The 13777-nt window shown below is 48.0% G+C and overlaps 1 protein-coding gene across 8 annotated transcripts in view; it reads left to right on the top strand.

Moving 5' to 3' along the window:
• EPHB2 (EPH receptor B2) overlaps positions 1-10036 on the top strand; it is a 129386-nt gene extending 119350 nt beyond the window's left edge. For 4 of the 8 annotated variants that reach the window (XM_075114216.1, XM_075114213.1, XM_075114214.1 and 1 more), the window contains exons 13-17: positions 758-907; positions 2895-2996; positions 4803-4996; positions 5688-5843; positions 8761-10036. In XM_075114216.1, coding sequence (XP_074970317.1) covers positions 758-907; positions 2895-2996; positions 4803-4996; positions 5688-5843; positions 8761-8869 — 711 coding nt within the window. In that variant the 3' untranslated portion in view covers positions 8870-10036. The remainder of the gene's footprint in view (positions 1-757; positions 908-2894; positions 2997-4802; positions 4997-5687; positions 5844-8760) is intronic. The other 4 variants (XM_075114220.1, XM_075114218.1, XM_075114219.1 and 1 more) reach the window with 1 other exon arrangement.
• The last annotated feature ends 3741 nt before the right edge of the window (positions 10037-13777 follow it).

Raw genomic sequence — 13777 nt, 5'->3', positions numbered from 1 at the left:
GACCTCTATCTCCAGAAACAAGCAGGATCAAAAACTACTGGATCCTGTATATATCAACAAACAGACTGACACACGAGGACTTCAGCTCAAGAGGGTGATATATCACTGACTTCAAAGAGTCTATAGATGTAGAAAGCTGAAGAGGACGGTGTTCCAATTCTTTTATTCTGCTCTGGAAATAGCTAGGTCACAGGAAAAGGATGGAGGGAGATTCAAAGGGGATCAGTTTGGATTTTTCTACATTCATAGCCATTCATTTTTCTACAGAAGACCCTACTAGCACAATGGGCATTGTGTCATGCCTCAGATTGCTGTAGCAGTAGGCAGGTGCAAGGAGCTGGGCTTGTTTAATATGAAGAAGAGGAGGCTGAGGGGACACCTACAAGTGACCTGCAGTACTTGAAGGGCAATTACGAAGAAGACAGAGCCAAACTCTTTGCAGTGGAACCAGATGATATAAGGGGCAACAGACATAACTGTGGCTTGGGAGGTTCAGGGTGAATAACATGAAAAGCTTCTTCCCCAAGAGGGTGGTGCCTGGGGCAGGTCACCAGAGAAATGGGGGGAATCATCATCCTTGAAGGTTTCCTGGACTTGGCTAGACAAGCCACAGCCATCCTGATCTAGTCTGAGGGACAGTCCTATGGTCCCTTCTTTGTAGAATTTTATGAGCAAATTGAAGGCAAATATTTTGGACACACCTTTTGTTTTCAGTTACTCTTGGTCTTTCTATTATGTCCTCTGTTTTTTCCTGCAGGGTGGGAAGATCCCAATACGGTGGACAGCACCTGAGGCAATTCAGTACCGAAAATTCACATCGGCCAGTGACGTGTGGAGCTATGGAATAGTCATGTGGGAGGTGATGTCCTATGGCGAGCGGCCTTACTGGGATATGACCAATCAAGATGTGAGTTGTTATGAAACAAGGAGCAAAAACACTGAAATTGGGAGCATTGTGAGGCCAAAGCGTGGCTACAGCTAGACCCAACCTGTGGCTGGAGTTTTCTCTGTTGTGGGAGAGGTGTCCAAGGTCAACACCTTTGGAAGAAAAAATGGGGATAACTTTGGCTTTTGTTCTGGCCACATTGTGCTGCTGTAGCAGAGGTTAGCAACTGTACAACCCCACTGCAGTAGGGCAGGGTTAATGTGAGCACCCTCGGTGCTGGTAGACAGATGCCCAGGAGGAAAGGGACAGGCGGATGGAGAACAAAATGCTGCCACTGACCTGAGAGCTCCTAGAACAGCAGGCAGATCTTCATCTGCAGGAAGCCACATGCGTCTGGTGAAAGTCTGTTATAGAGTCATAGAATGGTCTGGGTTGGAAGGGACCTTTAAAGATCATCTACTCCAACCCCCCTGCCGTGGTCAAGGACATTTCCACTAGATGGTCACTAAATCTCCCATGGCAAGCTTGGACTGTGATAGTAAGAAGCCAAGCAACTTGTACGCAGCTAGAAGCCAAAACCACAAGGTATTTCAGAACATGCTTAGTTTTAAATACTTCATTACTCTTCTCTAATTCAGGTGGAGATGTGCACTCCTTGCTCCCTGGGACCCAGGCAGTTTCCACGACTCCTTGCCTCCATGCAAGGAAGCCCTGTTACTGCAGTCCACACATTCACCATGAAATGCTCTTCTCCCTGTTTCTCTTGTTGTGATACCTGGGTGGCCAGAGCCCATCCACTCAGTGGCAATGCGTGCCACTGACACCCATGTGTCCAGAAGACCCCTTTAGTGTGGGGCTCCCAGGTCTCTTGTAACACTGTCTCTCTGAAAAGCTGCCCATCTTCATGCAGTCTTCGCCTCTTGAACCCTCAGGATCTAACACCAAGGTCCTGGGTAGACCCTTGGTCCCTCCCTCTCTGCTGCACGCCGGGGTCTTGCAAACCTGGATGTTACAGCATCTGCCTGGCTTCCAGCTTGTTTCAGAGCTGCCTCTAAGGCAGCCCGTTGGAAGCCTCCACACTGCCGCCGTCCTGTGGGCTCCTGAAAAAACCCTGCTTGCCAGGGAGACAGTGAGAGCCAAGCTCCCACCTGACTCCTGCAACTCCTCCCACCCTGATGGCAAATCAGCCCTTTTTCAAGTCAATATAACTCCATACATGCCATGTCAGGGTTCTCCAAACCGGGACGATTTCCTCCCTAGTGCCTGGTGGGGAATTTATTCAAGTGAGTCCCCAACACCTGGAGCACATATGTGATATCTCAGCACCTTCAACTGTTCCTGACCCTGTCCCAGCCCCAGGCATACCAGAAAAGTCTTTGCATTAATTGTTTGAGCCAAAGGGAAGGGAGTTAGGGGTATGCCCTTCTCAGAAAGGGCAATTCCCTTCCCATTAAGGCTTCATTATTGCTTGTAGTTTCAAGCATTTCCTGCAGCCAGGTGTCACTGCCCTTCTCCCTGCCTCTGTACATGTAGCCCCCTGCCTTCCCCCTCCTTTGGCCTCCCCTGGACCTCTTCCCTCAATGGTTTCTCCTGCTGCAGCCCCCCTGCTACAGCAGCACCAGTTCAGCTGGCAGGGATGGCAGAGCCCACGCCTGTCTCCTCGGCACAGCCTGCTGTGTGGCGCCTGTCCCCGGCCTCTTCCCTTCTGCCGCAGGACACTGTGCCCCAGAAGCTGTCACCACTTAATTGCAGCTGGTCCTCGCTGCAAATGAGCGTGTGGCAGATACTCACTGCAGATTAGCCTCCTGACCCTGGGGTGTGAGCGCCTGAAGAGGCTGGGGGGGAGAGTGCAGACTGTGCCCCTCGTTGGATGTGTCTGCGGGCAGAAAGGCAGGCAGCTTGTTGGGAAACCGTTCAGCCTGTGCCGGAGATGAGCACTTGATGCTTGTGTGATGGCCCTTCCCAGCCCTGCTCCCTCCGTGCTTCCCCTCCCCTCTGTCTTGGATAGATCTGCCATCCAGAGAGCTGGGAGAGGGGACAACTTGCACCTCCTGGGAGAATGCCTGACCAGGAGCCAAGAGCTGCACAAAGCACACCAGCGATGCCTCAGGTGGGACCTTCACAGGCCCAGTGGGGCACTGTCATATCCACCCAGGGGGCAGAGGGGAGGGACTCCTTCCAGCTGGCACATTTTTGGCAGTGGAAGTGCCGGCCCCCATCTGTCTCAGGTCAGCCTGCCCAGCACCTTGGCCACACACATCAGTGTCTGGAGCTCCCGCCCAGCCCATTCTCTGCCTGAAGACACAGTCCATCTCAAACCCTGCCAGATGCCCCACCTTACACCCTGGATTGCTTGTCATGGATCTGCCACCTTCCCTCCTTTGGAGCAGCAGCCTTCTACTGCCACAGCACCTCCAGTGTCACCCCTATACCCACTCTTGCCTGATGCCCTCCCAATCCCAACTGCAGTGTCCTCCATTTTCTCTGTGCAGCCTTCCTGCTCAAAAATGTATTCATTATGCTGCTGTATGGGTATGGCTATACCCCCCAGAGGGTGGTACAGCCACGCTGATTTCTGTCCTGGGAAGTATGCAACACATGGCTGGACAAAGCCTTGATTACACGGTGAGAATAACCAGAAACATCGAGGTCCTTCTTCTGAATCCCTGAAGGAGGTTCTGTCAATCTCCCTCCCCTTTTTTATAATCTCTGTGGAGAGTTGGTCATTTCAAAATGCTGCCCCTGATTTCAGTTACCGCAGGACCGTCAGTTCTGGTTTTTATCCTCACTTCTGTTTTTTGTTGCCACACACAAGCCTGTTTCTAGTGACCATGGCTTCTTCTGCTTGCCTTTCACTGCCTGTGCTGTGTGTATGACCATAGGAGCCATAAGGCCAAGAAGGAAGGAGAAGCCTGCCTCTGCCCGTCATGTGCCTCTGTCAGAGGAGCAAATGCCCCTGGAAGGAGCTGTGCAGCTCCATCCTCCTTGATTATCACTCAGGAGAGGATGGAGGGCTACAGGTGCAGAGTGACAGGGAGATAGGGTTCCCCATGAAGAAGATCCTCTAGCCCTTGTGTATGTGCTATTTCCACTGAACATTGCAAGACCAGACATTTTCCTCAGTCTTGTGGTGCAGTAAGGAGAGACCAAACAGGCAGCAGCCAAAGCTTTCTTGTGTTGGCCCACAGAGCTGCAGCATGGCTTAGGCAAGGTGTGCTGCACCCTTCTCTGCATGCTGCAGCAACGTTCTCCTGTGTCTGGCTCTGTTGACCAAGATCTTGGTCCTCCCCACTGTGGGCTTCAGTTTGCATGTACCCGGGACTGTAGGGAGATCCAGCTCTTACTGTGGCTCAGCACACCCAGCCCTGTCCTGTGGCGTGACGCTATTGCCTGGAAGGGGTGGGTTGCTGGCAGGAGTAGAAGCATCGCTGCAGGAAGGAAAATACAGATACAACTTCCCCTGTCTGTAACCCATGAGCAGACCCTTCACTGGATGGGGATGTTCTCCTCCCAGTGAGCTGTTACATTGTGCCTGAAAACATGAACCTTTCCCTCTGACTCACCTTTCTCATGCCTGGAGCTGCAGGCTCACACATCCTTGTCAGGGTAGTGGGGATGCTCTATTTCCCCAGATTAGGAGACTGATGGGCATGGCTCATCACAAATAGCGAGCAAGGCTGCGTGTCGGCTGAGCAAGGCTGGCATCACCTCACAGGACAACACGACATGCGGAGGGCTGGGCATTGGAGAGTAGTGCATTGCTACAAGAATCAATCAGTGGCTAAGAGGAGAGGCAGAGCAGCCCTGCTGCAGTATGGTTAGCCATGTCAGTCACCCTCACCGTCCAAGGAAAGGAACATTAGAAATTAAATAGGCTTTTTTGCCACTGTATTCATCTCTTTTTCTCCTCCTGCAGGTAATAAATGCTATCGAGCAGGACTATCGGCTGCCACCGCCTATGGATTGTCCAAACGCCCTGCACCAGCTAATGCTTGACTGTTGGCAGAAGGATCGAAACCACAGACCCAAATTTGGGCAAATTGTCAACACCTTAGATAAAATGATCCGAAATCCTAACAGCCTGAAAGCCATGGCACCCCTTTCCTCTGGGTATGTATCTCTCTTCCTTTTTTCCTTTGGCTCCCATTTGCAGATCCGCTGTCCTTTGTGGCCCAGTGGCACCATCCTTGCATCTGTCTAGGCTACCTGTTTTAGAGGCAGCTTGGCCTGTGCTGTTTGGTCCTTTATAGGAAGGGCATTAAAAGATGTCAAGGTCACTCTGGTCCTTGTCCTTGGACAGGTTAGATCTGGTGAACACAGGCAGCTCATTGAGTTGGACAGTGTGCTCTGCACAGTTGGAGAAGCGTCTTGGTTTCATGTACACGTGATTGCTGGATGGTTGCTTTGGTAGTCCAATTGCGCACTCAGTGGAGGCAAATAAAGGCTCATCAGGCAATATATTTCCCTGGACTGGGTGGTGTTACATCAACTTGTGGGAAGCACTGGTTCCATTATGAAAATGTACTTTCTCCCCCTGTGCAGCCAGGATTTTAGAGCTGCATCACATCATCTCTGATGACTCCTACCTCTCCTGTACAAAGTGATCCAGAAAGACTTCTCTGATGCTCTACACAATCCTTCCCTCAGTTGAACAGAATGCTTTCTGTGTGGTACCTCTCGATATGGTGTGGTGCAGGCACTGTGAATGATGCTGGTCCATGTCCCTCCAGCTGACGGAGGGTGCAGAAATGCACATGCTTGCCGCTGTTTGTTCTGCTTATTCCCTATTTCTGTGTTTCAGGATGAACCTCCCCCTACTTGACCGCACAATCCCAGATTATACCAGCTTCAACACTGTGGATGAATGGCTGGATGCCATCAAGATGAGCCAGTACAAGGACAGCTTTGCCAGTGCTGGCTTCACCACCTTTGACGTAGTATCTCAGATGACTGTAGAGTAAGTGCCCAGGCTTCTACTCCCAAAGCACAAGGAAGTCTCAGTAGTTGAACAGCAGTTAGTCAACATTGAATTAGTTTCTGTTTTTCACATGACGTAGTTTTACTTTTATATAATTTGTTGCTTTGAGGACCCACTTTTAGTCTGTTCAGTTTCTGCAGAACTGCTCTGTTCTCCAGGCTCTGCCTTGTCTCCAGACTGTGTGTCTATCTGTTGCTCCGTATCTGCAGAATTCATTTCCATGCTATCATGCTGCACGTCTCCACTGTGAAAACGAAAACCCCCACAAGGGTCTCCAAAACCCCAACTTGGAACAAATAGAGATTTCAGGCCAGCATCAGGCAATTCTCCAGCCACTTGAGAGCACTTTTAGACTCCGCAGTCCTTCTGGATGTATGGGTTATTGGCAATGGAGACAAGCAGGCTGCAAACAAATTTCTGCCTAAGAAAGGCCTCTGAAAGTCCAGATGGTTTCAAGTTTGTTCTGAACTGTCCTGCCTTCACTAAAAACATCCCTCAGTGGCAAAATCTTAGCAAGTTCTTCAGAGAAAGCAGGCGGCTGAAATCCATTCATGGTGGTTTTTGAAATCCCTTGGGGCTAGCTGGGGCTTTGATGCCTCTGGTGAAAGATTTGTGGTTGGTTGCAGTTAGCTTTAGAAAGCCTGCCTAAGAAAGCACCAAGCATTAAAGCCATCTGTAAGTGCTACGATTTCTCTGTGCCTGGTAACCAGGAAGGGTTTTGGATTTGGTGCCTAATTCCACACTTTAAATCTACCAATGAATCAGAATATGTTCACACAAACAGCCCAACTGACCTTTTCTGGCTTTTTGTTCTTATTTGCTGCCAGGAAATTCACATGGCAATTCTGACTGTTTCAGTACATCTGTGGTACAACCCCAAGGCCCTGGGGATGATTTTGGCACTACAGTCTGTTCATATAGCAGAAGGAGTGTCCATAAAATCTAAAGGACAGAGAAGAACAACTTTGACCAAACTGGGACATCAACCTGCACCAAAACCCAACCCTGCCTCAGCTGCGCTATTTGCAATACGTGTAACAGCAAACAGTTCTGCAGGCAGTCCAGCCAACGGAGACTGGTTTTTCACAGATATGCTCAGTGTCCCTTAAATGCCATTTCTCCCAGTTCCTTACCTCATCCCTCACAATATCTTCAAAGTCCTCTCTGAGGGCCTTCATCACAATCACAAGGGTTTCCTCAGCTTATGTACCCTCCAGTTTTGACAAACCTCTCTTCCACATTTATCTCTGGACATAATAATAGAGAGAAGGACACTCCAAGTCCTTTTTCCTTGGAAACATTACTTGAAACCACCTTCTAATGTTCACTGGTCTTTGCAGAAGTAGATGATCATGTAAGTGGAGCTGAATTGCCATGAGACACTGTTTTCTTAAAATTCATATAGCCAGAAAGGTATAAGTGTTTACTGAAGACTGCTTCAGTTCACCAAATCCACATGGTTTCAACACTGACCTACTTGAAATGTTTCTCACGGGTTTGCCTGCAGGCTCGGACACCTAGGCCACCAGAGTATCTATGCCCAGGGCAGAAAGCTTAGGAAGCACAAGGCTGTGCAGGGCCACAGTCTTATTCTGGCTTACAGACATGAGTGAAGGCTTTGGGCTTTGTTCCCAATCAGAACAAAAGCAAAAGTCAAAGTGTCAGAACTCGTCCAAGGAGGAAAATTCCCTAGCTCAGAACATCTGGCTGGAGCAGAGGAGGGAATGGAAAGCCCTTGCAGTAAGAAAAGCAGTCACTGTGAAGGCCGCCATCCTGGGTGCCAGAGCTGTGTAGTGTGCTAGCAGGTTTCCAGTCTTCAGTCAGTTACTGCCAACTAGAATGTGTAAATCTGTGGCATAGTCCCATGCCCAGCTTTCCTACTTCATCCTCCTCTTAACATGACAAAAAAGACAAGGTCTAAAGCAAGCTATAAAGCAAACATACAGGCCCAAGCGCCATTTGTGCTAGAGGATTTTTTTTGTGAACCTTTCCTTGGAGCTCCTGTCTACCCTTCTTTGCCCATTGACTTCCACTCTGAAACAGGCAAGGGTTTTGCCACACTTCCTTTCAAAGTCTGTTCCTAACACTCAAGGAAGGAGAAAAGTCAACTGAAATCCATAGAGTCAGGTATGGGTCACGTTTCATGAATGCCATCCATTCCCTGATCAGAATAATTTAGGACTGAGATTGATCCACCAAGAGGAAGATGAGTAGCACACTCAGCTGGAGTGATCACAGATAGGACCAATGCAGAGTCATACTCATGCTCTTGGCATGACCTTTATTTTTCCCAGATGCCTAATATCTATAAAAAATAGAAGCTATGCAAAAATTAGATCGCCATGATTTAGCAAGAGGATAACTAGCAAAGGTTCATCACTTCATGGCCTCATCAGATCAAGACAAAAGTAGCAAGAACAGCCATCATCTGCACAGGGGGAGTGAGATTCACACTGACGAGGATGTGGTGCATCCTGTTCGTATGTCTCCAGGGGTGGAAAAAATGGGTTACTGTGTCACAAAATGGGAGAGAAAATCCAAACATGCAAAGAAAGAATAAAAATTATGCAGGGATAGAAAACCTAAGGCAGATTCACTTACAAGCCATGAGCAGAGCCTCTAGTATTTGGTTTCATGCTCTCTACTGAGGCTTCCAGTACTCTGCGAGTGCTGCAGGTAGGTAGCAAATGCAAAGACTGGGAGGAAAAGCCAGGAGGAGTCAAAGAGAAAGAGTAGAGGTTTCACCAGGTTTGCATGCATTTGTTGCATTTATGGAAAAAACAAGCTGAAGTGGAGGCTTCAGCTCCTGACACACCACTCTCATATATGGGCTTTTTCTGCTGTGAGAAAACGTCTGCTGATATTTATGCAGTCTCTGTTTCTTTTCCTCCCAAAGGGACATTCTGCGAGTTGGGGTCACTTTAGCAGGACACCAGAAGAAAATTCTGAACAGTATCCAGGTGATGAGAGCACAGATGAACCAAATTCAGTCTGTGGAGGTTTGATAACTATGTGTCCTCCTACTCCTCTTCCTTGAGGCCCTGCTCCCCTTTGCCCCTGTATGTCCAAGCTCCAGTTCTTGAGTGTTCTGCATGGACCAGAGACAGGCAGCTGCTCTGAGGATCATGGCAACAGGAAGAAATGCCCTGTCATCAATAAAGAGAAGTCACTAAGAGCTTCTAGAATTTAAGCAATGGAAAAAGGGAACAAAAAAAGACAACTATTTTGAAAAACAAACAAACAAACAAACAAACTATGAAATATTTTTAAATAATAATAAAGCAATTGCATTCTTGAAAAGGGCTCCAAGACCAATGGGAGTCTCCAAAGGAAGAGAAAAATGCAGCTTCATCTATTTCCTCTTGCACAAGGCTGCTGCAGCTGGGTCCAGATACCTCTGGAGCAATGAGACTTTTTCAAGAAAATGAAAGCAAAGTAAAGTCACGAGAAGCACTTCTCTTTCCCACACGGGATGACGGCTCTGGGGATGTCCTGCAGCCAGGAGTACTTCCCGAAAGCCCCTGTTAGCAAATCAAAAAGGAGAGAGAGCTGAAACTTTTTGGTGCTGTGGAACCAAGTGTATCTCAGAAATTGATGGACTTCTTCAAAAGCTGAAGACTTTTTTTCTTAAAACAAATAAACTGAGACTAGAAGAGGCTGTTTCCGACAAATGAGAAAGAATCTGTAATGCTTGGGGGGTGGGGATGGGGAAAACCAATCCTTTTTACATCTCTTATTTTCTCTTGTCATGGAACAGTTTTGTGAGTGACAGTTTCCTAAGGGTCCGTCCATCCACCTTCTGATGGCATCATTGTCTCATACATATCATATGCACAAGACTTTTAGTGATGTCCTCACTAGATGCCAATGATCTTTTCCCAGAAGACTTCCCAAGTACAGTATGTAGTAGTTTTTGATTACCAATGCTGATGTGTACCTTTATTTTTCGGTTGTCATTGTTGGGAGATTTGTCCTTTTACCTTGTTTTGTTAACACCAGTTTGTGAGTTTGGGGTTGGAATTTTTTGGTTGATTGGGGTTTTTTTTTAATGAAAAAGAAACGACATCTCCAAGCATCATATCATTCAAGAACTTAAATCCCTTCCCTGTGGAAGGAATAATTGCAGCTTATTGACAATATGCCAGGAGAAAAATCTTTTTATATGCACATTCCCTCCCGTTTGCTTGTTTGTTATTTTGCAATTTGTCATGGCTCAACAGATGTTTCTAACTGTTGGGTTTCCAGTTGTTCGACAGGATGAAATGACCACCTGCTTGATTCAGGGTTGCTGGTGCAGGGGCGAGCAGCACCACAGAGGTTTGTGGAGAGGTTTTTGCAGGGGGCGAGGGAAAGACAGGGGAGAGCAGGTGGGTTGTGGGAGGGAATGATGACTCCACAGCTGGCTGTCAGACTCCTCTGGAAATGTCTGACTGCTTAGAGAGGTGTCAGATGGGTACATGTACCACAGAAAGGCAGGGTAAGCCTGGTCCTCTAAGAGGAGCTTGCGGCACATGGTTTCTTGGAGTCTGAATTGTGTTAGCTGCCAGGTTGTGGATGGTTCACTACAGCAACCAAACTCTGTGAATGTGCCCTTTGGGGACCCAGTCCCTTCATTAGATGGTGAGCTGGGGGCTCTGGGCAGCTTCAGTCTCAGCCAGTCGCCTTGAGGAGAGCCTGGAACAGCAAAGGCAAAAACTGATCTAGTAGCCTGGATCTCCAGAGGCAAAATGCTGTGGTTGAAGCTGAATGGTCAATCATTGGATTTATAAATAATTGAAATAAATACTTTAGTTACTGACCAGGTCTTTGGTATGTGTAAATACCACCAACCAAGCACAGGGGGGGTACAAATTAGAATTGGGTTTGTTCTCCCTGTTCAGCACCACCTCATATCCTTTTAAACCAGCCTACCACCACCGACCTCTGGCCACATGTGGCATATTTCCACGTGCCCCCTGGCCATGGCCAGCGTAACTTGCGTTTACAAGCCCTTGTCTGCTACTGCCATGTCATTTGTAGTGTCCTCCACTTGTTTTCAGCAGCATGGGATGTTCACTGGGAGCTGGTTTGCTCTATTTTCCAGGAGCTGAATCCAAGAGGAAGCATGTCTGCTGTAGATGAAAGTCTCAAGCTGTCTAGACCTCTGTGGCCAGACATCTTCTCCCTAGATGCTTGTAAAATATGAGGCCATTTATAAAATACTTAGCATTTTCCACCTTCAGACCAGATCCGATGGCAAAACACTTGTGAGTGGCAGCAGACCGTGCCCTACAAGTGAGAGCTACTTCTCTGCTCCACCCTTGCACTGTCCCAACGTTTGGTGCACAGCTTCCACAGCAGGGGCCTTAATTGGAAGAACTTTCTCTCCAGCCCCTATTTATGTGAAATCTCTAGTGCACGATTGTGTTTTCATCTGTATACAGTACTGCCCCGATCTTGCATCCAAGAGTGCATCTGTAGCCATGTGGACATCAGCAGCCGGTGTGTGCTGCATACGTAGGGGCATATTCTGTTCTCAGTATCCACAGGGCATGCCTTCTGACAGCAATGCTGTTCCCCTATATCGCTTTCAGGTGGCAGAATATGAGCTAGAAAGAGTAAGGGGTGAGTGGACTATAGACAAGTTGTATGCAGGTAGTGCCTGGACATAACCAGCTCTCTGTCCTATATCCAGCCTGTTTTAACCAGTGTATCTAGCAAAGGGATGCTTTTAATGTCCTTGCATTTAAAAAGCACTGCTTCTGGACGTGGACTCAACTTTTAAAAAGCAGCATGCAAAAATTGATGCTGTCAACGAAACCACACGAAGTGCTTGCAGAGGGCACACAGGGAGACGGGAAGCCTCTCTGTGCGCCCCATCCCGCCAAAGTGCGGAACAGCAGGGAGAACTGCTCACAGGGTGCGTTGCCCTCTCACGTTGTAGCTGCTGTATTTTAACAAGGAACAGTTGTCAGTCTTTCCAAAGGCATGCCTGAAGCTGTTTGGTGGCAGTCCAGCGTGAGGGAAGCATGGTGCTGTGCCAAGTTGTCTAGCCACAGCCGTCCAGCTATTTTATGTACGAGGGGGCTTTGCAAGGAGAGCTGTCTGTCCAGAAAACTCACCAGAAAATTCCTGTGGGGCAGCCATGTGGAAGGAGCACATGTTGCCCTTCAGTTGTCCTTCCCAGACAATTCTTGACTGTTCTTTGCTGTCCCTTACATTCCTGCAGACAGTAAGGAGGAGCAATGGCCAGGCAGCATCCCTTCAGAGCTAGTCATTGCTAGACAGGGCTTGGAAGGGCACTTCAGGTCTTCTTCATTTGGAGACATTTTGTCTTAATGCACTGAATCTCCTCACTGGCTAGCATTATACACATCTACCTACCAGACCCAACCCACTGTGAAGGACGGGACCATACTGAGCTCAGAGCCACAGCTCACCAAAGCTGTGGCAGCTGTCTGCAGGACAGAGAAAGCACATCCTTGTCTCTTCTGACCAAAAATCACATGGTGTTAGTACTAAAAGTAACACATTCCCGTCTGTTTATACCAGGCATTGCTGTGACATCTGTCTGTATTTGACTGTGTAGGGCTAATGGAGGACTGGACCTAAAATAGAAATGGTCCATAAACCATTGCAATTTTCTGCATCCCTCCAGCTCTCCTGGGAGCACGAGGAACTAAGTTTCTGTAAAGTACTTTGGTTGCAAATGCTCTGGAGCATGCTCCAGTGGAGGGGCAGAGTCACTGAAGTGACTTTAACATATTTATTTCATAGGTATCAAATATGAATCTAATGGCAAAATTCAACTTCATGGGGAAAACATAACAAGGGGAAAAGGCACTTGCCGGCACTGACACTGTGAAATACTGTTGTGCACATGCATGTGTGCATGCGTGAATACTTAACAAAAATGATGGCAATGAGATTTTTCAGGCAGCTTGTTGCAATTTTCACAATTCCCTTCCACCTTTCAAGCTACCTCCCAGACCTACCCTTCTTCTCCTCTGTTCCCACTGCCATCTGCTGCTGAGGGTCACCCGTGTCTGGTGATGGCAGGCAGCAGGAGAGCTGAGCAGGATGCTAAGTGGAAAATATGAAGTTGGTTGGCCAGTGAGAAGTTCAAATCATGCAGAGCATCATGGGGCAGAGTGGAGAAAGCAAAGCATATATGGATAGTAAACAGTTGAGAATCTCCATGATAGTATATTTAGTGGGTCATTTTCAACTGTTGCCACCAGCCCTTTACCTGGAATTCACAGCAAAGGGGTGCCAGGCAAAAGGAAAAATGAACTTGTAAGATACAGCACTGCCATGAGGAATCACTTGCCCTTGCTGCCTCTGGGGACACAAAAACATGGCACTACGGACCGTGTTCCCTCTCCCCAGATTATCTTCCCCACTCCGAGTAAAATCTGAGATCTACTTTTCATAAACTTAGTGGAGATTTGTGGTGTTTAGCAGCTGAGGAGCTGCTTGCTAGAGTCTGGCTTCTCCTCTCCACGGTGTCCTCACTACTGAGCAGCGGCTTTCAATGGCAGCAATCCACGCATGGGGATTCCATGTGATCTGGGTAAATGTGGCCGTCACAGGGTTTACCAGTTATGCACTATTAATCTAGTATTATAGCTCAAATGTAGAGTTTTATCCCACAACTCCATGCCAGTCATTTTATAGCCGAGTCATCTTGTTAGCATCATTGCACCAGTATGCACCAGTGTTAGCAAGAAGAGAACCACATGCAGGGAGGCATATAAAATGGTACCCCATGCAAGGCTGGGGAGAAAGCAGTGCTACATCTTCCTTTAGCTCTGGCTTGGAAGATCTGACATAAAGGGACCGTTGGCCAGCCACAACAGTAGGGTCCTGCTCTCTTGACTAGCTGCTTAAGCACTTTCCAGGGCAGAGTTTCCTCCTGGTCTGGCATTTCATGA

This window comes from Phalacrocorax aristotelis, chromosome 19 (assembly GCF_949628215.1).
Source record: "Phalacrocorax aristotelis chromosome 19, bGulAri2.1, whole genome shotgun sequence".
NCBI lineage: Eukaryota > Metazoa > Chordata > Aves > Suliformes > Phalacrocoracidae > Phalacrocorax > Phalacrocorax aristotelis.
Note: the sequence above shows the minus strand (reverse complement) of the source record. Positions and strands in the feature narration are given on the sequence as shown.